The sequence below is a fragment of the Acanthaster planci genome, linkage group LG15, assembly GCF_054643075.1.
Source record: "Acanthaster planci isolate LZ-2023a linkage group LG15, COTS_SCS, whole genome shotgun sequence".
Classification (NCBI taxonomy): Eukaryota; Metazoa; Echinodermata; class Asteroidea; order Valvatida; family Acanthasteridae; genus Acanthaster; species Acanthaster planci.
In genome coordinates, this window is record NC_141791.1 from 3,966,172 (window position 1) to 3,992,216 (window position 26,045).

The following is a 26,045-nucleotide window of genomic DNA, read 5'->3' on the forward strand; positions in this document are numbered from 1 at the left end:
AAAATATATCATAATCAGGTGGAGGTCTTCCTATGCGTCTTAGCTCCATCAGCCACCCCCCTTTCTGTACGCGCTCGATTGTACAACGTGCACATTACCCCCCCCCCCGCGAATAAGTACCACAAACTCTCTTATTGGCTTCAGTCCACTTTATTTTCTTCACGAAATGTCCTAAACAAACTCAGTGCGGGTTGATATTTTCACCTTCGTAAATATGTGGGTCATTCCTTTTCAAATCAAACACTTACCGTGGCTAATCATACAATTACTGATGAACAGTTTTGCTGAATTTTTTGGTTAAACGAAAACCATAAAAGCCATAGAACTAACAGAGCCTGAAAGTTGACCCCTGCTGGCGCGCTTCCGGAACCCTTGGATAGGAAAAACCTGTACTGATTTCAAAAATTGTAATATTTTTTCGTTTAATTTCTTCTTAAAAATCCAACTTGGAAAAAGGGCTTTGAAAAATATTTGCGAATATATCAATTTATAGAAGCTGAAAAATTACCTGACTTAAAAGAGAAATATCCTGCCAAAAATTGACCCATCACTTCCGAAAATCTAAAATACATGTACATGAAGAACAGTGCAATGCGGCAGTCTTGTACGCAGATGAACATTTGAAAATTTTATGGTAGTCTGTGGGTAAAAGCAGAAATAAAAACATACCAAAATATTATACACATTTTCATAATTTTTATAAGGTAATAAACATAAAGAAATATTTTACTTTTACGAAAGATTCTAATATCTTATCTAATCTTTGCTGACAACAACTGCGTGATGTCAACTCAACGGCATCTTGAACCATCGACTGCAGGTAGGTAAATCTTTGCAAGGTTGTACAATTTCGTTTTCAAGAAAGCACGGCGAGTGAAAACAAACGTGCATGAACAAGGAGACCTAGGTACGATATCGCCGCGCCGGACGTGAAAGGTCGTTAATAAAATTCGTTTTTTACCCATCTAGCCTACAGGTAAATTTTCCAAAGTCTTACTTGAGGAAGACAAAGGTAAAATCCCAACGTGAGTATTTCATGGGGTGATTTCAGTAAGGAATTATTTTTCCAAAAAATTATCGAACGTGATAGGACCGCCCAATGTAAAATTCCCGTAGGCAGACCGTGCAAGGGTTCCGGAAGTTCGCTGCGTGACCTTTTACTTTCAGGCTCTATTGTGAGTGCTTTAGGTAATGCAGTTTGCGAGTTATTAGTCAATAAACGTTTCAACCTACCGGTACTTTCCCCCATGACTTTAAACGTCTCTAGCTATCCTCGAACACAGATGGTTTTATCCTAAACGAAAGCTTTATACAAATATCAAAATGAATTATTTTATTTTCGAAATTTGTAAAACTCCGCCTTAATCCCGGCACAAGTTATCGCGGACTAGGGCCAGATTCAGCGTTTCCGTAGATTCTATGGACCAACCCTTCTGAAGAACCCTTCGCGGCCTTAGGCACCGGCACGAAATTGCGTAGCGCTGATAAGCACCTGAGCCTTGTATTTCACATTGACGCTAAGCTGTAATAATTCGGGGAGATGCTAGAAATTTGGGGGCCAACAAAGACTCAACAGTGTACTTCTCTCTTTGAATATTCCATTCAAGAAAAGTTTCAACCTAGCAAGTACATTCTGTTGTGCTTACTGGATAATCTGGCTCTGCCGCGGCCGCAAAAAGCGAATTTAGTTTTTCAATTTTTACATTTTGCCTTAAAGCTCTCATATGCTTATGCAAGTTTACAATGAGATCTCGAGGTGCTTAGACAGGGGATGAATTAAAATGAAAACAGTGTATGATTAAAGAACAGAACACACAGATGAAATAAACTGCCTTACACTTAGCAAAGCTACACGTGCTATCACAGGGCAATCTCAGAGATTTTGAAAGGAAATGTGTTCAGATGTCTTCATACAGGGCCAGAGGCATGTAACCAGTGTCGGCAGTGTTCTGGGTGGCGCTGTTCTCCCCGTCTTCTGACACGATGTAAGGAGTGTATCCGTCGTTTATGTTGGCTTGAGCAGTACTGTGGTCCATATCATCTGCAGGAACGGGTGTGCTATTTGCTAGGATGGAGGTCTCGTACGTGTGATTCGGTCCTGGGGACGAGTTTGCACTGTTGACAGGAAGCCGATCTTGAACTGTTATTCGTAAAGACATTCCACTTCTTTGCTGCTGGCCGTCATCACTGGTGCCAAAGCTTCTATTTATGTGTACTGCTAAGTCTCTTGGATCTTGAAAGTCTTCAGGCAACGATGACTGATTCTCCTTGAGAATCTTCTGTAACTTCCTCCTGGATGCGACGAGGTACGCTATGATGGCCAGGAGTGTGATGATAATAACTACACTTACTGCCGATATTACAATAGAAACGGTACTGCTGGAAGCATCAGGAAAAGATTTGGTGACAACAGCAGTAGGGATAATTGGAGAGATTGTAGTTTCTGCGAATGGGCTGTTTAAATTTTGATGACCTTTGTCCTTTGGGGTGTTTGTGGGATACTGCAAACTTTGACCTTCAGTGGTCAGTACACTCAGAATAGTTTCGTCGAGCTTGGAAGTTGGATGTGTGGACGTTGTACTGGTTGTGGGACTATGCCTGACCGTCCACTGTCTTTGGGTGGTTCTTACGTCAGTTGCTCGGGATGTGTCCGTGCTCTCTGGTGTTATCCAGGGAAAGATGGTGAATAGACCAATGGAACAATCTCTGCTGATTCCAGGATATGCCGTACTGGTCATGTAACAGGTGAATACTAGCTTATTGTAGGCATCCAGTGAAGTGAGAGGCAGAGTGTTCTCAACTTGATTCCTCAAGACGACTGTTGTATTGGAGAGAGACATTCTGGATGAATCGACCAAAGTTGTCCACTCCAGAGAAACCACTGGCTGGCCTTTGTCAGAAGAGCAAACTAAAACATACGTCAAAGCTTCAGATTGGATTGACGATACGGCACAGATTGGGTAAGCTGTGCTTGGGAGATAATTAACGGTCACATGTATTTCTGCACTTTTTTGAGTTTCTGGCAAAAAGGCACAATGAAAGGTTGTGTTGTCTTCTAACAAGCTACTGGAAATGGTCAGAGTTAATGTTCCGGTAGTTGATGCTCCACCATTCCCTCTGGTAACTGAATAATACAGCGTTCCACGACCATCTATTGTAGTTTCGTTACTGCACATGAAGACGCCAGCATTACAGCGTGAGACATCAAGGGATCCATAGAGAACCATATTATTTGATCCGCGGAACCATCGCACCTCTTGTATATCAGATAAAGTGTCACCAGCTTCAAGACCGATGTCACACGACATCTGCAACTGTTCTCCTCTCCGGACGGTCACTGCATCAGTTGTGGGTGTGATTGTGAACGCTGTAGTTATGGATGCAATTGAGACGATCAGCGATGCACGGAGAAATGCCACACTAGCCATTTTTGTTCTCTCCACCAAAGTGTCAGTTAAGACTAACAGCGGCTATACAGGTGTTTACCACATAAAAATGACAAGTACTCAAATTTATCCACAGTCTGCCATTCAGTTATTTAGTTAGATGTTATCTTTTTCTACGTATCTCTTCAGTTCATCGCGAAGATTTAAAGACATGAACTCATTGGGAAATGTAGCATTATGTTCAGGTGTAATATTCTCTACACACCTGTGTACGATTTCCTGTAGACCTATTTGGGGGTTGTTTCCTCGTTCCTTTTTTGACCTCAGCTTTCATTTCCACTGAACCGATTGCTGTTCACGCAGCGCAAAACGCACATAAAGGATATTCAAAGTAATTGAAAAACACATCGCTTTTCAATGGCGGATTTGGGAATTTTGCACGCTTTTGGAAGGCGGGGAAATCAAACAGACCAAGAAAAGCCTCTTTCTTTCATTCACCCCCCATTTGCTCTTTTGGGAGATGAGGGGCATTGCCTCCCCCCTCTGGACCCAACCTTGGACAGAAATAGGTTTGGGGAGACCCCATAATGTTTGTCTTGTTCCCAGCGTGTGAAATGCAGGATTGGACATTTTGGTCGTAAGGTTGCAAGCCTTGGGACATTTCTTATATGGAAATGCTCTTCACGTCGAAACAAACCAACAGGTCTAAAAAGAGGAATATCTGTAAATGAACAAAAGTAGTGAAGGAACCAACTCTAAACATTCAGGGGTCTCTTTTTCTCTTGGAAATAAACTGCTTCCTAAAAATGCTAGTATATGTAGGTTATAGTCAGTGGATTATTTCAAATTGGCCAGATCAACAAGACCAGAACCGAGGTAAGAAAAAAGGTGTAGTTGTAGTGCAGGACCCTTATACCCCGGCTGGATTCTTTCTGCTAATAGTGAAAGCGTCGACCTCGTGAGTGCCTTGGTCTGCCCCGTAACACCATCCTGTTTTAAATTCTTTTCAGCATAGAGATCGCCATTCAATAGGCCTATCTGGAGTTTCGAAGGTTGGCAATAAGTTTCTATCCACAGATGACACTGATTATATTAATCAAGTGGAAGTCTAATTGCCCGTGAAAAGTCGGTGTGAAGAAGCTCCTATCCGTTCTTAGCTCCATTATCCTCCTTCTCCGAACGCACTCGATTGCACAACGGTAAAACGCACACATTATCCCCCACGAATAATACTACAAAGTCTTAGTTGTGGAAGCCTCAGTCCACTTTATTTTCTACACGAAATATCCTAAACAAATTCAACGTGGGTCATCTTCACCAAATAAACACTTACTGGGGGTAATCTTGCAATTTGAAACAATGTAACTGAAATTTTTGATTAAACAAAAACCATAAAATCCATATTGAAAATAAGCGCGAGTGCTTTTGGTAATGCTGTTTTGAGTTGTCAGTCAATAAACCTTTTATCTACTTTTTTCCATTGTCTTTAAACTTCTTTATCCTCGCACCCAAAAGATTTTATCCTAAGTATAAGCTTACCTTATATCAAAATTAAATATCTTATTTTCGAGATTAAAATTGCAGACCAGGGCCAGACTCAGTTTACCGTTGAGTCTATGACCCAACGCTTCTGTACAGCCCCTCTCAGTCTTAGGTACCGGCACGAAATGTCGTAGCGCTGACAACAAGCACCTGAGCCTCGGATTTCATATTGATGGTAGGCCTAAGCTGTAAAAATTCGGGGCATACTAGAAATTGAAGGGCCAACAAAGACCCCACAGTGTGCTTCTCTCTTTCCATATTCCATCTCAGAAAAGCTTCAACCTAGCGAGTACATTTTACTCTGTCTACTGGATAATCTGGGCCTGCAAAAAAAAGAAAGATTTTTTACTCTTACGTTTTGCCTTAAAGCTGTCATTATGCGTGTGAAATTTTATAATGAGATCTCGAGCAGCTTGGACAGTGGGATAAGTGTATTACCGAAGAACAGAACATACGTATGAAACCGACTATTAACACAAAGCCAAACTCCATGTGCTATCACAGGGCGATCTCAGAAATTCTGAAAAGAAACGTCTTCAAATGTCTTCATACAGGGCCAAAGGCACCAGTGCTGTTTGAATTTTCATGACCTTTGTCCTTTGGGGTGTTTGTGAGATATGGAGATGTTTCACCTTCAGTCCCCACTACATTTAGAGTAGTTTCGACGGGCTTGGAAGTTGGATGTGTGGACGTTGGGCTGGTTGTGGGACTATGTCTGAACGTTACCTGTCTTCGAGTGGTTCTCACATCAGTTGTTCGGTGTGTGCCCGTGCTCTCTGGTGTTATCCAGGGAAAGATGATTGGACTGATGGAGCAATTTCTGATGACACCAGGATATGCCGTACTGGTCATGTAACAGGTGAATATTGAGTTATCGTAGACTGTACCCACTGGAGATAGATGCAGAGTGTTCTCAACTTGATCCCCCATGACGACTGTTGTACTGGAGAGAGACACTCTGGATGAATCAATCAAAGTTGTCCACTCCAGAGAAACCACTGGCTGGCCTTTGTCAGAAGAGCAAACTAAAACATACGTCAAAGCTTCAGATTGGATTGACGATACGGCACAGATACGGTAAGCTGTGCTTGGGAGATAATTAAAATATATAATGACATGTTTTCTCAAACCCACCTATTGAAAAACAAACAGAAATCACAATTTCTGGTTGTAAAAGGAGATAATACATTTATTATAATAAAGTAATATTTCGTTTACGTAACCGTTTTTGAATATATTAAAAATACTATTGAAATATTTCATTTCTCCGAGAATCTACAATCCGAATACGATCTGTACACTTTAGTAACACGGTAGCTTATCTACGTTTCGTATAATATAAAAATTTGCTAGCTGATTTTAACGATACAAGCACTTCCTGATTACATTCAGATCAAAGGTTTTGTTTCAAAGGTATAAATAGAAAAAGTCGAAAGCAGGATGATATAATTATCACGTAATTAAACGTTTCGTAGAGAGGAAGAACGGCAAGACAAGTTTTTTTATCATTAAAAACGCGCAAAAATGGAAACCACAAGTTAAGCCACAATTGGTTTTTGTTTCGCTTGTTGCTCTTAAGGTGTTTCTGTTAAAAACAGTTGAGTTTCCGCCCTTCTTTGCTTTTTCTTCCTTTGCATATTCCATGAGGTTTTGAAATGTTCATAGGCCTCTGTTTTTCTCTCTGATCAGTGCTTCGTTAACGAAGCCATGTACTGGATATTTTCAACAAATGTAGCTTCAACGTTGCTTGTTTCCCTCTTATCCTTGTCCGAATCCAGACATCCCAATTTGGGCGAATCGGATTTGAAGTCCTGCACAGTTGCACCACAGTCGCCAAGTGGGGAGGGTGCTCCAAATTCACGATCTGGTCCAATGTCTTCAATGTTGCGTGTTTCTCCGATGTCGTTGCTGGCATCCAGACTCTCCACGTTGGGCGAGTCGGATTTGAAGTCCGGCCCAACTTCGGCGTATTCACCAAAAGGGGACGACTCTCCCCAGCTCTGAATCTCTTGACCTATGAGAAAATTAAAGGGAAATAAATAAACAAGCGATGAGTAATACTATGATATGACTAAATACGAGCAACTGCCTTTGTTGAAAGAAGCAAATAAAGGTGGGTAGTTTTACGGTGGTTCAATACTGAATATTCATACCGCTCTTTTAATTAAGCATTCACGGAAGACTTCCTCACCGTTCGTCGATGCTTCAGCTTTCCCTGCCAATCTGAAATATGTTGCGTGTTTATATGTTTTATATGCACAAAATGAAACGAAACCGTCAACAAACCTTTACCATCGGATGGTCTTTCACCTAGCCAATTTTGTTCGACCTTTTCGTTTCCATCCAGCGAAGCTCTGTCTTCTCTCTTCTGCACGGCGGCGTACGAGTATCCATCATCTGCAATCTTCAGTGGAAGATTGTCTGGGCCGAGCACGGCGTACTCTGGGGGTGACTGGCGCCGCTAACTGAGCGGTGTAACCTCGGTATTCTCTGTTGGAAGCACTGCATACGATGTTTTTAAAGGATCCATGGAATGAATTTTTTTGGAATCCTTTTTGAGTATCTCTGTAGTCTTCTTTAATGTATGAAGCCTGTTTGACATTTTCTTTTAGTAACGTGAACTGAAAAGTGCACTTTATAAACATTCAAAATTGACCAAGCATTTCTGGACATGTGAGAGCACTTTTCCTTGATGTAACTCAAGGAAGACATGGTTCACTTGGCATGTTTTCAAGTTCAAATTGTGAACTACAAATTTGGTATCTTTAAACATTTCTGTGAAAAAAAGTTGCTTGCTTGCTTATTGCCATTTACTTAACAATAAATTGCCACAGGAAATGAAATCTACGATAGCAGTGTTTAAAAAATCGAGAAATTTTCTGAGCACAAATCAGTGCGACATTGAGGCTCGGTGCCTTGAATGACATCATAGTTTTGCTCATGAATATGCAAATCTCATTATCATCGATCTTAACCATGTAAAGATCGTCGATTCTCTTTGAGAATCATCTGCAACTTCCTCCTGGATACAACAAAGTATGCTATGATGACAAGGAGGATAACAATAGTACCAACACACTTGTCCCTGCATATTACGACACAAACTGTACAGTTGGGAGGATAAGGAACTGATTCGGTGACAACAGCTGTTAGGATAAATATGGAAGATGTCGTTTGATCAGATGGGCTGTTTGTCATCAGATTAACGTTATCCAGTGGGGTCTGTTAGATATGGTGAAGTGTGAGAATCAGAAGAGCCCTGTTGAGGTGGAGTGTTCTCGGTGAGACGGGGAAATTTAAGGGATGTTGGACTGGTTCTAAGAGCCTGGGATGTACCCATCATTTCAAGTGTTGGATTAGGGAAGATCAAAATTGATCCAATGGAACAATTTGTAGTGACGCCAGGATAAGCCACACTGTTCATGTAGCAGGTGAATATGGAGTTATTGTACGTAGTATCCAATGAATGCATATCCAAAGTGTTTTTTTTACTTGATTCCTGACGATAAATGTAGCGTTTGACACTGACACCTCGGATGAACCTACAAAAGCTGTCCACTACAAAGAGACCACTGGTCGAGTTATCTCAGGTGAACAAAGTAAAACAGACGGTATTAACCCAGACAGGTGTTGCGATATTTTGCACTGTGGGTAAGTTATGTCTGGGAGATAATGGTGCAGACTTTTGTTTGTTATTAAGAGAACGGCACAACGGAAAGTTGTGTTGTCTTCCAACATGGTACTTTGAAGAGTAAGAATCACTGTTCCACTGTTCATGTCATTGACAACATACTTCACCGTGCCACATTTATCCGCTGTTGTCGCATTACACCTCATAACAGCAACACAATGTGATGTAACAGACATTTCATAGAGAGGTGTATTTGACCCACGTTCCCACCGTGCCGCCGTGATGGAAATGTGGATATCACCGTCCTCGTCTAGATCTATTTCACAAGACATCTGCAACTGCCCCCCCCTCCGTACGGTCACTGCATCAGATATCGCTGTGATTGTCAGTGATGTGGTCACGGTCACACGAAGCAAGAAAAGCAGTGCTATAAAGAGAAATGCTACTCTCGCCATTTTTGTCCTTTGCCAGGGATCGCTACTTGTTGAATACCTTGAACGTGAATGTAGAAAGACAGCCACTCACGTTAAATTGCAGTCGCCTAACAGTGTACTGCATGCCAAACCAGCTCCGAACCTGAAATTATTGTCAACAGGTTCGAACCTGCATGCATGAACATCACTCGGGACAGGACTTATGCACACTTGTCAATAAAGTAGTATGGGTCAACACTGGGGGCCCCGGGGGGGTTCCCCCCAACTCTCTGTTTTGCACTTGTTGCGCTTAAACTCGCGGTCTCTAGTGAAATGTAGCGTGTGTTTCGGGTTGTTGACTCAGAAAATAATCTTGCGTAGGCCTAAGTTTTGTTTGGATGGTGAACGGTTCAATGGAAATGAAACCTCGAATAAAATAAAACAGCATGAGGAAATTCAAGCCCATAAAGCAGCTGGTTTAGATAGACGAGGGATATTACTTCCTGGTCACTTGGACATTCACTTGATTATGTCGATTATTGCATCCCTTTGCCACAAAAATAAAGAAAGTACCATGAGACGTACCATAATCCCCAGTCCTTAAAATGAAAAAAAAAAAAAAAAAACGGACAGGAACGAAATGCTGATGTCAGCGAATGACCTCTACCAGACGGATCTGAGTAACATCGAAGCAGATATAATTATTCTCACACTCCGCGACCGATCGACTGACTCAGCGGGGACTAAGGCCGTAGCTCACATAAACTTCTACGCTGGTTCCATTCATGCTGATCTACGACGCGCCGTCATGTTAATATGATTCATAAGTTGTGCGTACGTTATATAAGTCGTACGAACGGTAACACAAAGTAACCACCTTTGACGGAAGTTGTAGATCAAAATTTCAGTCATTTCCGGAAGACTTCAGTTAGTTACATGTATTTGCATGTCAAATGAGTTTCTGTCAACCACGGTATTTTAAGAAATTCAACGTGTCTTTAGATTACTCACAATATTGCACTTTAAGCTTCGCAAAGGGATGAATAGTTCAATGGAAATGAAAGCCAATGCCAAAAAAGAGAAATGAGGAAATTCAACGGCGTAAACAGCTATACATTTTATGTAGGTAGGCATTACACAGCAACGTAACATGATAGAGTGTGCACCAGGCTCCTTTCATAGGCTTAGCATTACAATGTTATTTCTCACAAACTTGAGGGGTAAAGCTAGCAAGATCCGATAAACTTACGCCGATCTGGAGAGAATGGTTAACTGCTTGACGTTGAAAAGCCAATATGTTTATCTGTCAATTTTTCGTCCTGTCCGAATGATTTTTGGGGGGAGAGGGGCTCAGGGGATGCGAATACTCTCGGTATGAATATTGTTACGTTCCCTAAATATCAAGTCGATGGTAGCATGGGCTTTATTAGTGTCTACGGGATGTGATATTTGGGGTCAACAATTTATTAAAGGGTGGACGTGAAATAAGGGGTTTGGGTGACAGTCAAACTGTATGGTTGGTTTATTGCTCTCACTTCTCTTTGGGGGTGTCTCGCCCGGCAACCGGTTCGGACGTAGCGGTGACGGGCCGCTACGACTCTCGCTAGCACCCCTGGCTAATTCGTACCGCTCTCGCATCGGTCCAAGCTAAGCTAGCTGGTCATTCATATGGTTACATTTCTTCGCCATAAGAATGGTTACTATCTCACTTCTCCCGGAAAGGTTCTGCTCTCGCAACAAGGGTTTGGTCCGCTGCACCTGACCGACGATCTAGGGAAAATCTGCTCTGTTTATATGATTCTAGAGTCTTAGGAATTAATAAAATATGAGCGCCGGTGAACAGCTCAACCAATGAAAATCTTCCATCTCAAAGGGTCACATGACTTCCTGCTAGAGTCGTGTGCAAGAATCTAAGTGTCGTGTGTAAAAAGGTAAAATGCAGAATAAGAAGTCACGTGTACAAAGTGTAGAGCCGGGTGCATGAAAGTGCTTACGCGGTCATCTGTGGCGAATGATTGACAGCTACAAAGTCTGCGGTTTCTGAACATTAGCATTCGGGAACCTTACCACGTCCAACCACGCAGCTACATGGAGGGGAATTTCGACATGCCAAAACTGAGCAGAGAAAACACAAGGACAAAGGAGTGAAGGAACACGCGATCACGCCCGAGTACAGCGTGAATAACTTAATACAAAATTAGCGTCTTTGTTACATGTCCATAATGCATAGCTGAGCTGAATAAGAGACCCTGAGAAGGACCAAGAACGAGTAAAACTAGGGGGCGCTAGAATTCCAAGATTTGCGGGTGCGCAACACTATTAATAACTCGTCTTGAACCAATTAAACGCACGAACAAGCTTTCTGAGGAAAATAAAGCGGATGATTTTGAGGGACGGGCTCAGGGGATGCGAACGAATGAATCATGTGCAAGCGGGCCGATCACGAAATACTTCTTGAATAGCCCGGTGTTCGGGTTCGTGGTAGCGCGATCGATATGGCGTACCGGTTACGAAACCGGCGCGGTGTAGGAGCGAACAAATGCCGTGAGATTTAAATACATGTATCAGTTATCATGTTTAGCAGCATCATATTGCTCTAAAATTTTCTGAGCAATGGGGATCGGATTATGACAACATTGCTGAAGAGATAGCGAGGAGCCCTCAGTACATAGAAGCAGTAGGGCCTACTGCAGCAATACTACACGCTTTGTGTGCGACAACTACTCAAGAAAGAGTAAACAATGTGTACACTGATCTTAATTGGGCAAAACTTGAAGACAGACGGGTAATAAACCAGCTCACCTATCTGTGCAAAACAATCGACACTGAAGTACCCATCAGACTAGATCCCTGTTTGCTAAAAAAGATAGCTAGATCGCGCAGAGGAAATTTCTCTGAAATTGTAGCCAAAACCAACCACTAATGCTATAGCCTATGAAATCATTCTACAAAGAACTGTTCAAAAATGGAACAGCCTCCCACAGGAAATTTCAAATTAGGCCTAAGCCATCTTCAAAGGCTCTAGTCTTAGTGAGACTTCCAAGACTTTCAAGAGGACAACTGCCAAGTACCAAAGTACATATTTGTAAGTATAAACTGGGTGATCGAACACTTCCACTTCCACCCACATGCCCATGACAACGGTCCACCATTGCAGGGTTCCCTTGCCGATCACAGGGCACGCCAAGAACCCAGGCTTTGAGTAGATGGTACTGTCATTACCGTTAAGAGCTCAAATTCGTCAGGGTGTTGGGTTACAGTCGGTCTTGTGCATGTCTATGTGTGCACGTACATGTACAGTACATGTACATTTACATGTACATGTACATGTAACACAGCACAAGGCACGGATACAACACAGGTCACCAGGTTATCACTGGTGATCCCAGCACTGCCTCTTGTCATCAGGGGTCGACTGTACTAATATGACAAGATCAAGGCTGAAGAGAAAAGGCCAGTCTGGCAAGAAGATATGACACAGTGCATGCGGTTAGTCCCGTGCATTCTGGAAAAAGGGGCAGTTGGTGCGTTTGTGGAGCTCAGAGAGTGTCGAGGCAAAACGTTAACCGTTAGGCCGACTGATTGACTTTTGGTTGCTGAAGACCCAACAAAATATGAAGCTCGAAGAAATCGCTGCCCTGCTCGGCAATTTTGGCCGGTATCAAATCTTGTTGATCGTGTACGCGTCCATTCTAAGCTGCATGGGCTGTTGGGTGACTTTCAGCCATGTGTTTTTCGCGGCCGGGACCGACCACTGGTGCTCAGTCTTACCCCGCGAGAACTGCTCTGGGTGGCCGGTGTTCCAAGACAACTGCACCGAGCTCAAGAAGGCCATATTCCTTCCTCCTTCCGAGGACGAGTCAAGTATATATCCCTACTCCAACTGCGAGCAGTGGGACTTTCTGGAGGGGTACGTATTTGATCCTTACGCCCCACTCGCTGACGTCGACAATTTCACTTACTCTGCCGTGCCCTGTAATAGTGGATGGGTATACGACACGTCGCAGTACAAGACAACAGTAAACTCAGAGGTATGCTAACATTCCACTTTTAATACCTGGTAACTAAAATGTAAAACGATTCTCTGTCCCCTCCCGGGGGGGGTTGGTCTGTTTACTATTTGTTTATGGGTCTGTTTACTATTTGTTTATGGGAACAAAAATTGGATTTTCTGGCCGATTTAATTCGTCCTCGAACGATTCTTCTCAGCTCGGTGATGTCATGCTTCGTTTTCAAACTATGAGCTTTTACTTTTTTCTTATCTGACACCGAATCATACCTTAATTCCTGGTATTTAAAATACAAAATGATTCTCCGTCTCCCCAAGGGACTATAGGTTGGAATCTTTGTTAATTTACTGTTTGTTTATCGGAACGACAATTGGATTACCTAGCCTATGTAACAACAACCGTCAATTTGATAACTTGCATTCGTCCTCGAACGATTCTTCTCAGCTCGTTGATCTCATGCTTCGTTTTCAAACTTTGAGCTTTCAATTGTTCTTGTCCGACACCGAATTGTGTACGGCACTTCACGCATTCCATTCAGAACTACGTTCATTCAATTTCACGGTGAATACTCGTCATACAATTTCGAGCCGGGCAACCAGTGAGAGAATTCCTTTCCAATTTTTACTTTCGTCTGCATATTGTCTGCAAATTTGACATGGACTGTACATGAACAATACATACGAGGAAACCGTGGGGATTTAGATTGTCAATCTGTTGCATGTACAAATTCAGATGCTATGCTTACGCGGTAATTGGGCGGTAAAACCTATAGCGTAGTCATGATTAATGCAGAACAGGTGTGCGTCGTTGCATGGAGCTGTATTAATGTGTATATTTTACGAACAAAGATTTTCGTAGACCCCTTGCAACACGTGTAACTGTTCCTTTGACATGACAAGGAACCAGCGAACATGGAAGTGAATTCCCTCCGTAAGTAGTATGGGCCTACATACAATCGTTTTGCTATTTTTGTAATTTGTAAACTTATCCCAGAAAAACTGAAAGCGATTGCAATCATAATGTACTCCAGAAAACAAAATAAACTTTTGTTCGCTGGCAACGCGCTGTCAACTTTCTTCTGTGTAAGCAGCCACTGCAGAGAAACTATGGATGGGGGGGGGAAAGCACTAAAGCTAGGCCTTCACAAATATGCTTTCCTAGCTATTATATTTCATTACAGTTTGACCTTGTGTGCGAGGACAAAGATTTACCCAGCTTCAGTCAGTCGATCTACTTCGTGGGATTTCTGGTGTCCTCTGTCATTGTAGGAACACTCTCAGACTGGTAAGGAGACCTCACTGGCCTAAAAACTCCCATTACCACCACTATCCTCACCGTGCCAAAACCACTGCCCTCTATTGCTATTTATGTATTACCATAGACAGTACTTTTACTGCCATTTTCATGATCATCACCACAACTACCATTACCATGATAACATTACCAGATCCAACACCATTGCCATTATTACGACCACTGCCATAATTGGTTTGGACCGATGGCAAACGACGCTGTTAGAAGCATAATGACAACAAATGTGTTCTCAGTGAATATCTTGCAAGATTTACACGTCTTTAAATCTAGCCCTTAATCCAAGTTTACTTCATGCACATAAAAGGATATCTATGAAATACAATATGCGCTGCTTTCATGTAATCCCTGCTTCGTCGTTTTTCAATTTAGGATTGGTCGCAAGACAGCTCTATCGGTCTCCTTGCTACTCTGGGTGGTCGGTTTCATAGTCACTACCTTTTCGGTCAATATCTATATGTATATGGCGTGCCGTTTTCTGTCTGGATTTGGTGAATATGGCGCCTGGCTTTCCTGTTTTGTCTTGGGTAAGAGCAGTCATTAATTTCACCCTTTCCTTTCAATATCTTATTATGTTTGGTGACATTACGTTGCCAATTTTAACCGCTGCAATCTGGCAAGGTCGTCAGGTCCGACATTTCAAGGATTCTTGACAGGGCGCCATGGCCCCCAAACTCACATCATTTCATTGAAACCTTTCTTTGCCATATGAAATTTACCATGCCTCTTTTTTGTTAGCGATTGAAAACGTTCCCAAGTCTCGGCGCACAGCTGTAACCATGCTGTTTGGCATAACCTACGCCGTTGGGTATTTCTTCCTGGCAACAGCCGCCATGTACGTCAGAGAGTGGCGCCCTCTTTGTCTGATTATGTCCCTCGCGACGATTCCAGTGTTGTTGCCGTTGCCGTAAGTATACCGACTTTGTGGCGAAACTGTTCACCGCCTTGCTATGGAATTAATTGGCCAAGTCTGGAATCCACCCCCTGCCCTTCACACTTTAAGGACCCCATGTGCTTTTTATATCTAAGTTAAACTATATGCGTGCAGATTCGTGCAGGAATCTATCAGTTGGCTGGTGTCCAAGGGCAAGCTGGAGGAAGCTGACGCAGTTATCAGGAGAGTGGCCAAGTTCAATAAGAAGACCTTGCCGGATGTTCTTTTCGATAAAGAGGATGATCAAAACGAAATGGTAAATGAGATATTACTGAGATTTCGAATAGCACTGTGATGCTATCCATCTATTTGCAAAATGATGACTTTCGGCAATTTTAAGTATGAAGCCCAAACGGCGCTCTGTCGAGAGCCGTTTCTCTGTAATAAATGAACTGAAAACGCCACCAACAAATGAGAACTTAATGTGTGCATTGAACATTACATATATTTTCGAATGCAGGAATCGAGAGAGTCGGCAATACCTCCGTCCCTCATTGATTTGTACAGGACTTCCAACATGGCGGCTAAGACAATCAACATGCAATATAACTGGTAGGTGCAAAGCAGCCAGAGATGCAGTTTTTGTTCAGTTGCAATGCTTTCTTGTGCATACAGATCTGATTCCTTGGTATTGCAAACAGGTGTTAGTTACCAGTGAGCTCATTGAATAATTAGTGTTGATGTGCCCTGCAACTTCCAGGTTGGTCAACAGTCTGGTGTACTACGGCCTGTCGCAGAGCACCGGCGATCTCGGCGTGGACGACTACTGGGCTTTCTTTGTGTCCGGCGCCGTGGAGATCCCGGCCCTGACGTACGCCGCTTTCGGGGTGGAGCGGTTCGGTCGGAAATGGAACACCGCGGTGCTGGAGCTTATTGGTGGCGTCGCTTGCTTGATAGCCATCTTTATTCGTAAGAAGTTCCAGCATATGACTTGTCGCGCAGCTTCATGAAATAAGGCCCTACGTGTTTATGTAGGCCATGCCCTTCCTCAAAATTTGACACATTTCCACTGCGTTGATATCCTGTACAAAACAGAATTCTTAGGCCTGCTTCAAACGTCGAACTTCTGCCGTGTCTGATTCAACTTATTGCAATCGACATAAAAGTGACAAGAGTTCGGCAGTTGCTTTAAACGTCGATTTTCTGCTGAACGCAGTGCGGTCTTTCAACAAGACGCACCAGGAAAGGAGACATGATACATATCTTTTTTTGTTTTTCTGCGATCAAATTTACTGCAGGTGATTTCCAAAGGAGAGTTTTGATATAGGTACAATACTCCTGCTGGTCCTCCTTTCAAGAGAAAATGCCACAACCTCCAATGTTCTTGTCGGATTGATATTGGGCAAAGATGCAAGTTGGCTAGAAGGATAATGTTATATACGAATTCAGAGAAATGATTCCAATGCAACCTTGGAAATGTTCCTCTTTCACATTAGACACGATTTAGAGTGAAACATTTACATAAATCCTCATCTCAAAGGCATAGCTCGGAAATTATGTGTATAAAGACGCTTTGATTGAGAATAAAATTATGCTGTTGCCGAAAAACGATTAATATTACTGGTGAAGTTTGAAGAGGTTTGTGAATCTATCACCAGAAACACGTAGGGTATGTCAGGCACTAATAGGGGTATCCAAAAACCGAAAAGGAAATGTTATACCTTGGTTTTAATGCTGAAACGAAAACAATTGGAGAAGGTGCATGCGCATTCTAGCATGGTACCACTTCAATTCTGACTTGGGACATGCCAACTGAATTAGACACAGCAGAAATCCGGCGTTTGAAGCCCTGCTGCTCTTTTTAAAACCAGCAAGACCTGTCGAACTTTCGGCAGAAAGTCGGCAGTTGCTTCAAGCGTCGACTTGCTACCGTGTCTAATTCAAATTTGCACCATTATTAGACACGGCAGAAGTTGGACGTTTGAAGCGGGCCTTAGTGACCAAAATGGTGAGCAACTTTTTCACTATACATGTACATGTCTTCTGCAGCCCGATGGATAAAAGTGTTTTATTCGACAACGATTACCGCAGTGCCGTTATAGTCCAATGTCGGTTTCTTCAGATCGATGATATCGACGGAAATATGAACCGACGGAAAGGATAATGGCGTAATAGGTTGCGCATAGAATGCAAGGTTTCAAACATTTGGCCGCTCACAGCAGCTGCTTGTGACAACGTTAAGTCAAGTAAAATTGACAGTAACAGAAGAAGGTTTATGTGTGTTTTCTCCCATCAGCCACTGGGATCTGGCGGACTGCGGTGTCCATGATTGGCAAATTCTGTATCTCTGCCACGTTTAGCATAATATACCTGTACTCTGGCGAGCTGTTCCCAACACCTATTAGGTAGGTGAACTGAACTGTTGTGAATTAATTAATGATGATAAGACCATGTGGTATCCCGGAGGGTCCCGTGGTGGTATAGCAGAATCATGGCACTGCTATCACTGGTCCTCATGGTTTGCAGTGGCCCCCGCCAATGGCGGTATATGCACTGTGATTGCCATTTACTGAGCCAGTATACTGTTTCGTAGCAGTCGCTCCGTACAAAACCCACTACAGTGCTTTCCATCATTAAAGGGGGCCATCTATCCTATAGCGGAGTTGGCGGTGTACCGTGCTGTTACAGGTATTAATATTAGAGGTCTTGTTTCCCTGTTTGTCAATATCAACCGGGACCCGGTAAAGTACAGAGTCCGTCCTGTCGTATTCGCTTCAGCTCAAAGTCTAAAAAGGTTTGGAATTATCCTTCTTTTCCAAGGGCCATTGGCATTGGTATGTGTTCCGTGTCGTCTCGCATCGGTGGCATCATCTCTCCTCTCGTCCTGCTGTTGGGGCGCAATGTGCCGTCAATCGTGTTCGGATGCAGCGCGATTGTGGCGGGAATTCTGGTGTTCTTCTTGCCGGAGACAAAAGGACGCAAACTGCCCCAGACGCTGGAGGAGGCTGAGGCAATGGGAAAGTGAGTGTCAATATTCGTAATTATTGCTTTTTACTAAAAGTATCCCATCTCGATGCTCGCCACGAGTTAGAGTGCAGTTTCATCACTGATTAGTAGTTCCCATTGGATGAACACTGATGATTTTGCAGTTTTATTTTGTTGATTTTTGGTGCCTTGAACAACCATTTTCGAAGAGTGATATTAAGTCTGTGTTTGACATCAGGTGTAACTGTATGGCCGGAAATGTCTCCAACGAGTCTGCGATCGAGCTTGATGGGGAGGGTTGCGACAAAGAGGGCGTCTCTCCGGTTTCTATAGAACGCAGCCTTCGACCAAAGAATGAAGAAAAATCAGAGCTGTCCGCGTGAAGCCACGGGAGTCTTCACATACATAAACCACGATGTACACTCGCCATAAACAGAGTCTCTTGCCTGGATCAAAAAGCTCTGGAGCATTGTCATTCCTGATATCAAAATGTTCCCGATGACGTCAGTAAAACAGCCGTTAAGGAAAAGTTTGTTATACAAACAACAATGAACGGAGCCTCGGGAAGACGATTTTGAACAATCTGGTTGGAGCATTTCTAATTGATAACATTGTTGCTGCATAAAGTGAAATTGTCCTTAGCTGCATCCACTGAGAATATCTCAGTGTACAAGCTGGCGGAAAACTCAGGCAGCACTCCATTAGCCATACTGCTATGGTTAATGGCGTGCATAAAATAATGAAAAATAGATTTCTTAAATAGATTTTGTATTCGTGGTCGAGCATTTAGAGGAGTCAACTGAGGCAAGAATACTGCCAGATAAACCCAAGACCTTGATCAAATCACACAAAGACCTGAAATGACGAAGGAACTTTGTTTGCATTTTGACTCTTGCTCCGTCGAATCTGTTTCTGTGAAGTGTGACAGCATCTACTTATAATAGACCTATAGATCAGGAGGCTACCATGTTTGTCTTGTTCCGTGTAGACCCACTAGCATTAGTAATACAACTTCATGATATCGATTAAAGGGAACAGACCCTTTTCCTTTCCATCATTTGTTTCATATGCAGCAAGGTATGAGACGGAGAGAACCCCCCCCCTGTTTTGTGTTGGTCATTGTCTCGCAGGAATCTGGGGAATTCCTTTCAGACATCTTGGGGGGATGTGTTAAGTAACAATAGTCTGAATGTGCATAGATTGGACATGTTTGGTGGGGTACCCCTCAGTCTCATTTCTTGCTGGGTATAATTTGTTTCGTTACATTGGTAAGAATGATAGAAAAGCAAGATGGCTGTTCCATGATAGAGATCTATTGTGTGTGCCTTATACAGTCAATGCGCCTGCAACCCGCAACACTATTCGGTGACCGCCGCTTTCTCTTCCGGGGGTGCCAAATTTCTCAGAAATGTATCCGGTTCGAGCTTAGCGAGTAATGCTCGTGTGATGTTTTTTTCTGGCTACGCCATTGGTCATTGAATAGTAAAATATCAAACCACGCAAAAATACTCGTAAAGGAGCCGATCAAACCATGCCTATGCCCAACTCCCTCAGAGTTTTCAGCCTTGGCTATATTACTATCTCGCCTGCACAAAACGCGCTCATTTTCCTCGAAAAGAATGTCAACAGTCGTCACTGTCCCTTTAAGTTAATAAGATTTAATTTTCAGAAATAAACCCAGCACTAAAGATCGCAATTAAAATATGAAGCTGTCAGGGTATAGCAAATACATGTATATAAGCTCTAAGCGAGCATCATAAAAATGTGTGCATAAAGCGGACCCGAGTCTGTGAACAAGCCTGTAGGAAGGAAATCTAACTGTGGCTATTGATTGGTTGAGGCCTGTCTGGGCGTTGTTCCCTGATTGGTCACAATGACGAGGTCAATATTTGATTGACCTGCATAATTACCCACCGGATCTATGCGAGTTCATAATTTGGCAACGTATATGTCAGTTAAAGGCAAAACTACGGGGTGGTGAAGAGAAATCGAGAGGCTGGAGGTGGAGCAGACGCGTATTCTTCATTGATTGAGATACTACCATATTGCGACTACTGCTGACATGTAAAATCTTTATTTCCACTTCACAGTGACTGTACAATGACATTAACACTTTGGCTCATCCATTATGATACTGAAATAACTACCTACTGATTGGGAAATTAAAATGCCTTTCAGTTCTGTTTTAATTGAAATCCTTGAAAAATCAAGTTATTCATTTAAACTAAAAAATAGGGCCGCGTGAAAGAAACGCTCTATACATACGTACTGATAATTAGACCTACCGCAGTGTAAAAGCTTAGTGTTCCATACGAAGTCGACGTAAAAGCATGTAGATATGGCCCTCTAAGAAATGGTCAATTTGTGTCTTGAAGTGTTACACAAGATTTATCGGTACGGGCTAATGGCTGCGATCTCTCCAGTGTCTTTTCTGAGAGTGCTTGATCAACTCCAACTTGATTTTGTTTTTAGAAAATCTTCCACCGTGTTGGAGACTTGTTGGTTGCCGGTGTCCTATTAAACAATAGGGTCCCTTTATACGCTGCCACATATAGCAGCAGCCCAGCTCCCGTTGCCACTACTTCAAATGGTGTTTTACTTCAACCCTTTTGGTTTTATCTTTAGGAGTTCGTTAGCAAAACTATTGTTTATGCTAATATTCATGAGCTAAACTGATGTCATCCAAGGAAGAAGCCTTAATGTTACATTGGTTTATACACAAAAAAGTCCTGCATTTGTGTAGATTTTGCTGGACTCAGTTTTGTTCTTCTTTGCAGATGTTACAGATGTTTATGTGCGCAGCGAAAAGCAAGTACCATTCTCTCTCTCAGAAATGCTTTCAGTAAGTAAATTCTGGGTTAACAATCTGAACAGCCTATGCACTGAATTGTGCCTTACCCGGATGACTTAACAGTAACAGCACCCTCAGTTGTTTAATTGTTAAAAAAAGCACTTTCCAATGCATTTAACCGAATAGGAAAACGAAAGAGTTTTCAGACATACAAGAAAACTACAAAGTGGAAAATAAAATTGTGTCTTTGAAAAATTCATTGCAGCTAACTAACTTTAAATGTCAAAACCGTGAAAGGTTTTATACTTTGACCTACACATGGAAATTCCCCGGTGTTCCTATCCTGAAGGACAACATGAAACGTCATCGTGAAGAGCGGATGTTTCTAGGTCAGGAGGCCGAACAGCCGATTTCCTGAAACCGAAAGCTGGAGACGAAGGCGAGGTTTGGAAACCGTTAGCGGATACGTTCACAGTTTGGGCAGGTGCTTAATTATTAAGGTGACTCGACAAACAAAAAACCCAGTGTCGGCGAGAAAACCTCGTAAGGTGAAATGTGAAGAAGCGGTGACATGACAAAATTCGCAAGCATCACGTCATCAATGTTTTTGCACACTTGACAAGGGCATTTCCGGGGGTGTACCCAGGATTATCAGAAGGGGGAGGGGTCGTAATGCAATGACTGTGCAGTAACACCCGGAAAGGGATCCCCAGACTAGGGGAACCGGGGCATACTCCACTTGGATTTTCCTTTAAAAAAGGAACATCAAATCAAGTAAGTTTGGTGCCTCTTAAATGTCCATTAAAAATCAACACTTCTGTTCTATGGTTGTTTTATCAGCAAAACAACTCAGGATTGCAAAGGATTAGAAAAAAAGATTTCGAGACCACCTCCCTCTCATACGCCTTTGGTTTCGATTTTAGGATGCCTGTAGATTTTAAACATGATTATGAGAGGGGAAAGTGTTTCAACTGCAGCCCAAGCGTATGCTATCCTTGTGTGCGAATTTCCCAGATGCCGGCAAAAGCGCTATTTACACGTTTTAGCGGACATATTTATACAAAACGATCCAGTTCCATGAAATGTTAGCGTCACGGCTGCACAAAATAGGTCCAGAATATCAATTGGATGGTGTCACGGTATTCAGCACTGGTTAAATATCCTTTACTTTTTAACGCAAGGCTTTTAGCATTTCTACTTCCCCCCCGTTGATTTAGATCTGGACACGGGACAGAACTGTAGGCCTACTGTGTCCTGTTTCAGCACTTGGTTTCATTGATGCATGCTAGTTAGCCTCGTGATCGTCAAAACGGGTCAAGCCTTGGTAACTTCTTGGACGTCCTGCGAGTGACGACGTCTTCCGTGGAAGGGATGTACAAGATGTTGTCCACGAAACCTGTGCCGCTTGCAGCGTCGTTGCCTCCGCTTTCGTTGCTGCTCCCGCGTGCTTTGGTCGACGCTGCACGCGGGGTCTGCCCCATTGCGGGGCTGGTCGAGTTTGTGTCACGGGTTTGTGGTCTCGCTGGTTCTTGCCCTGTGAAATTTAGGGAGAGAAAAGCGCAACTAATGGGGCTTCGCTTATATTATCCACAGCTGTTGGAATTGCAAGGGGGCAGATTGTAGGGGAAGGCGTCTACCGCCATATACACATCATAATGAGGGCTGGTGTCCCTCATCAACCGATATTGTGAATGCACGTTTCAGACCCTTTAGTTGTTCCTAGAATTTTTCCAATATTACGTATAAAGACCTGTTTATACTGCAGATGATTTTGAAAGCGAAACGACTTTGACTGTTCGAAATCTATATTCTACTAATATATACTTTGCAGTATATATTAGTAGATCTAACGTCACAGTTTGGCCTTTGCTTTTGCTTCAAGTGCAAACCGGCCTTGGTGCCGTGTTTTTGTTGGAACCTCGCTTCGTCTAGTCTTCCCAAGTTTCTGCCGGTTTGTGCCTAAAGTTTAGCTTAAATTGGATTTTCAGAATTCTCAATTTGTCGTCGTGAAGGCCCCATCTTTAGATTTAAGTCCACTGTCTTCACAACCTCAAGCCTTCCGATTTAGCAACACCAGTGGCGGTCTTACCTGTCTTTTTGTCAGTTTCTAAACTTGAGAAAGATGCTGGCCTTTGTCTCTCTGTCTCCAGCACACTGGCGTAAGCGTAGCCTTCGCTTCTCGTTTTTTGTGGAGCTGGATCTGAATCAAGAAAAACGTCCGGCGGCGAACGATGTCTCTGGCGGTCTGGTGCTATAGAAGCGTATGCATAGACGTCGGGTGATGTCCTTGGCAGTGCCGCCGGTGGCCGCTCCCTCGGTGTGTTCTCCTCCAGTGGTACACTGTCGTTAGGAAGTCCGTGGGTCACAGTCAGAGTATCGCTGCTCTGGTTTACATTGGCAGGGTCACTCGAGGCTGGCCTTACGGCATCAGCTTGATGTCGACTGTATACCGGCATGTGGTAAGCAGCCGGCTTTCGACGCCGTGGCTTGGCTTTCCCCGATGAAGCAATGCAAACGATAACAACAATGGTGACGAAGAAAGCAGCACCGGCGCCTGCCGTCGCTGCGATGACCTCGATGGGGCTGAGTGTCGATACTGCCTCGTCTGAAACCATGGGGTGGGTTTCAAGAACTTGCGTGGCCCCGGTTGTCGGTTCAGCCGTAGAGACGACGATTGGCCCAATTGCCCCGATCGAACAGTTACTGCTGAAATCAGGATAGGCCTCACTTGTCATGAAACAGGTGAATGTTTGGTTGTTATACGGTGTGCTCAGAGAACTAAGATTCAGCGTGTTTTGAACTCGGCCCTCCAAACGTTCCGTGTCGTTTGAGAGGGTTATTCTGTCTGAGTTTCCGTCAAGTGTCGTCCACTCAAGTAATACAGCTGGATGGGATTCTCCAGCTGAACAGGTCAAAACAGGCGGCGGTTGGGGGGCTTCGGTCAAGTTTGACGATGTACACACTGGATAGGTTTCGTTAGGCAGGTAGTGAACGGTCACGTATATTGGCAGCGATATTTGGGCGCCGCGTGGTTGTTCCCTCTCAATTCGACATCTGAACGTTGTGTTATCTCCTAAAGTGCTTTCATCAATTATCAGTGTCGTTATTGCGAGTGCATCATCAACAAATAGGTATTTCACTCTCCCACGCTGGTCCACAGTGATGCTTGTTTTACACGGCACGTCCTCGTCAGGGATACAGGTTGATACATTTACTGTATCATACAGATCTTGAGATTCAGTGCGTACCCACTGACTTTCAATTATATTTTCATCGCGAGAAATGCCTATCTTGAACGACAGTCGCAGCCGCTGGCCTCTTTGGACTGTGACTGTGCTGGATTCGGGTTCAATAGTTGCAGAAATCGTGATGCCGACAGTCGTGGCCAACGACAGAAAAAAGACGATGTGGCTTGCCATGATGCTATAGAGCTGGTGCTGCTTACGGAAAATTTCGAAAAGAGTTCAGCTTTCTCTGTAAACGAAGCTGCCGACCTTTGTGTACACTGTCCACTCTGTCTTTTGTCACTGTTTTTTTTTTACCAGAGCAGAGATTTATTCTCATTTAGGTTCACACGGCTTTGAATTTGTCCGTTGCAAGTACAAGTGGAGTATTAACGTATGTGCTCAGGATGGGACAAAACGCAAGTATGCAGTCCCAATATATAACAGTGCGAAGTCAGAACACTTCAACATTTTGTTCCTTCCGTTCGTGGCCGAAGCGGGAAATGACACCAGAGGGTCCTCTCCAAAAATAGCTTGATCTCCCTTTGACGTGCGAGGCCGAAAGAGGGCGTCGAGTAACCGGTTCCCCAACCCGCGGGAGTTAAAGCAACGACAGTAATGTGAACAGGTTGTGTTCCTTAGCATGGGAACATGGAGCCATTAATGTCCACAGGAGTTATGGCAGCTTGTGGCCTATGCGCCCGAGGTAAAGTGCACCCTCACCGGCAAAGAACTTGAAAGAAGTGACAGGCTACAAGGAAATTGTTCGTTCCTGCTTGTGCCCAGGACTGGCGCGTAGCTGTGTCAGAGCACACCTCCTTACGCAGCTTTATTTGTGGGGTATTTCCTTTGTTCTCGTGTACAAAACTCCCATACAACACACAAAAAATTTCAAATCCATTACTGGACCGAGCCCAGTCTAATGTGGCTTTCTTCGTTTTCATGGGGGTCCAGCGCTTAACGGGTATATATCACTTGTCGCTGAAATTGTGGGTAACAGGTGATCCCAAAAGAAAAGAAACCGCAGGAGTGAGAGTATCAATCAGCTGACCCCGAAGCAGACAGGGCCAAGTTGCATAGGTGTATGTGCACTGGCCTACACACTGGCCACTGCATGATCTCTATATCAGTGGCACTGGCACAGTGGTCTGCTTGCCTCATCCATTCATAATTAGGGTGCACCAGTGAATGATATTATGGGAGAAATACTTTTATTTTCTTGTTTCAGCATATTACTTTGTGTTTCACGCGTGTCATTATTACCCCTGTAGGCCTATTCTAGTTATAATTAAGTTCAGGAGATGAACTGTTAGTGTTTTGACATTGACAAAGCAATAAAGGCATGCGATCACCATGTTCTATTGTACACATTTACTAGTGACACCAACAGTGCGAAAGTTGCAACGCAAATAAGGTAATCCTCACTAAATCCCACGGTGTCAGCATTTTCATTCCTGGCTATACAGAACATGCAACATGCTTTAATTCCCCCCCAAAATGGGTAAAGTTAGTTCTTTAGTTTGGGCGTTCTTATGCTCCATTGTGGTTGACATAAAACCTCATATTCATGGGAAATCAAACCCGTTCGTTTTTAGAGATACATGTAAATAGTTTTCCCAGTTAATTAAGTAAACACAAATTCTCAAAAATGACAGAAAGTGTGTATCACCTTAACTTTGAGTTCACTGTAGCTTAGCATGTTGTGTGGTGATCATCATTATTATTTACGGTATATATTACTTTTGTGTCATTCATCTGAAGACTTTGGCTATTTATTTAATCCTAAAAAGTCATGTCGAATTCCAGGCCTCCCACATGTTTTGTGAAAATATTTTTCCAGCTCTGACTCTTTCACATAGTTTGGAGTAATTTTGGCAC

The 26,045-nt window shown here is 43.2% G+C and overlaps 3 protein-coding genes across 3 annotated transcripts; 1 reads left to right on the forward strand and 2 right to left on the reverse strand.

Moving 5' to 3' along the window:
• Positions 1–123: 123 nt before the first annotated feature.
• LOC147796602 (uncharacterized) lies at positions 124–4,927 on the reverse strand. The gene has a single exon (XM_087146629.1). It carries the CDS (start codon positions 3,426–3,428, stop codon positions 1,899–1,901), a length of 1,530 nt encoding a protein of 509 aa, XP_087002755.1. The 5' UTR covers positions 3,429–4,927; the 3' UTR covers positions 124–1,898.
• Positions 4,928–12,324: 7,397 nt separating this feature from the next.
• On the forward strand, positions 12,325–19,463 carry LOC110988217 (solute carrier family 22 member 13-like). Its single transcript, XM_022251538.2, has 10 exons — positions 12,325–13,003; positions 14,163–14,266; positions 14,666–14,820; positions 15,032–15,200; positions 15,342–15,483; positions 15,688–15,779; positions 15,928–16,136; positions 17,464–17,572; positions 17,988–18,188; positions 18,391–19,463. The coding sequence occupies exons 1-10, from the start codon at positions 12,587–12,589 to the stop codon at positions 18,533–18,535; spliced, it is 1,743 nt and encodes a 580-aa protein (XP_022107230.2). The 5' UTR covers positions 12,325–12,586; the 3' UTR covers positions 18,536–19,463.
• Positions 19,464–20,197: 734 nt separating this feature from the next.
• Positions 20,198–25,389, reverse strand: LOC110988218 (uncharacterized). The gene is made up of 2 exons (XM_022251539.2): positions 23,033–25,389; positions 20,198–22,477 (listed from the first exon to the last, which is right to left on the reverse strand). Exons 1-2 carry the CDS (start codon positions 24,360–24,362, stop codon positions 22,248–22,250), a joined length of 1,560 nt encoding a protein of 519 aa, XP_022107231.2. The 5' UTR covers positions 24,363–25,389; the 3' UTR covers positions 20,198–22,247.
• Positions 25,390–26,045: the final 656 nt, after the last annotated feature.

What these genes read in the sequence shown, in the direction of transcription:
- LOC147796602 (XM_087146629.1), bottom strand. Translation starts at nt 3,428, where the DNA reads ATGGCTAGTGTGGCATTTCTCCGTGCATCGCTGATCGTCTCAATTGCA.
- LOC110988217 (XM_022251538.2), top strand. Translation starts at nt 12,587, where the DNA reads ATGAAGCTCGAAGAAATCGCTGCCCTGCTCGGCAATTTTGGCCGGTAT. An exon ending in AGACAACAGTAAACTCAGAG is followed by an intron (nt 13,004 to 14,162) that starts GTATGCTAACAT and finishes ATTTCATTACAG; the next exon opens with TTTGACCTTGTGTGCGAGGA. An exon ending in GAGGCTGAGGCAATGGGAAA is followed by an intron (nt 18,189 to 18,390) that starts GTGAGTGTCAAT and finishes GTTTGACATCAG; the next exon opens with GTGTAACTGTATGGCCGGAA.
- LOC110988218 (XM_022251539.2), bottom strand. Translation starts at nt 24,362, where the DNA reads ATGGCAAGCCACATCGTCTTTTTTCTGTCGTTGGCCACGACTGTCGGC. An exon ending in AGAAACTGACAAAAAGACAG is followed by an intron (nt 22,478 to 23,032) that starts GTAAGACCGCCA and finishes TAAATTTCACAG; the next exon opens with GGCAAGAACCAGCGAGACCA.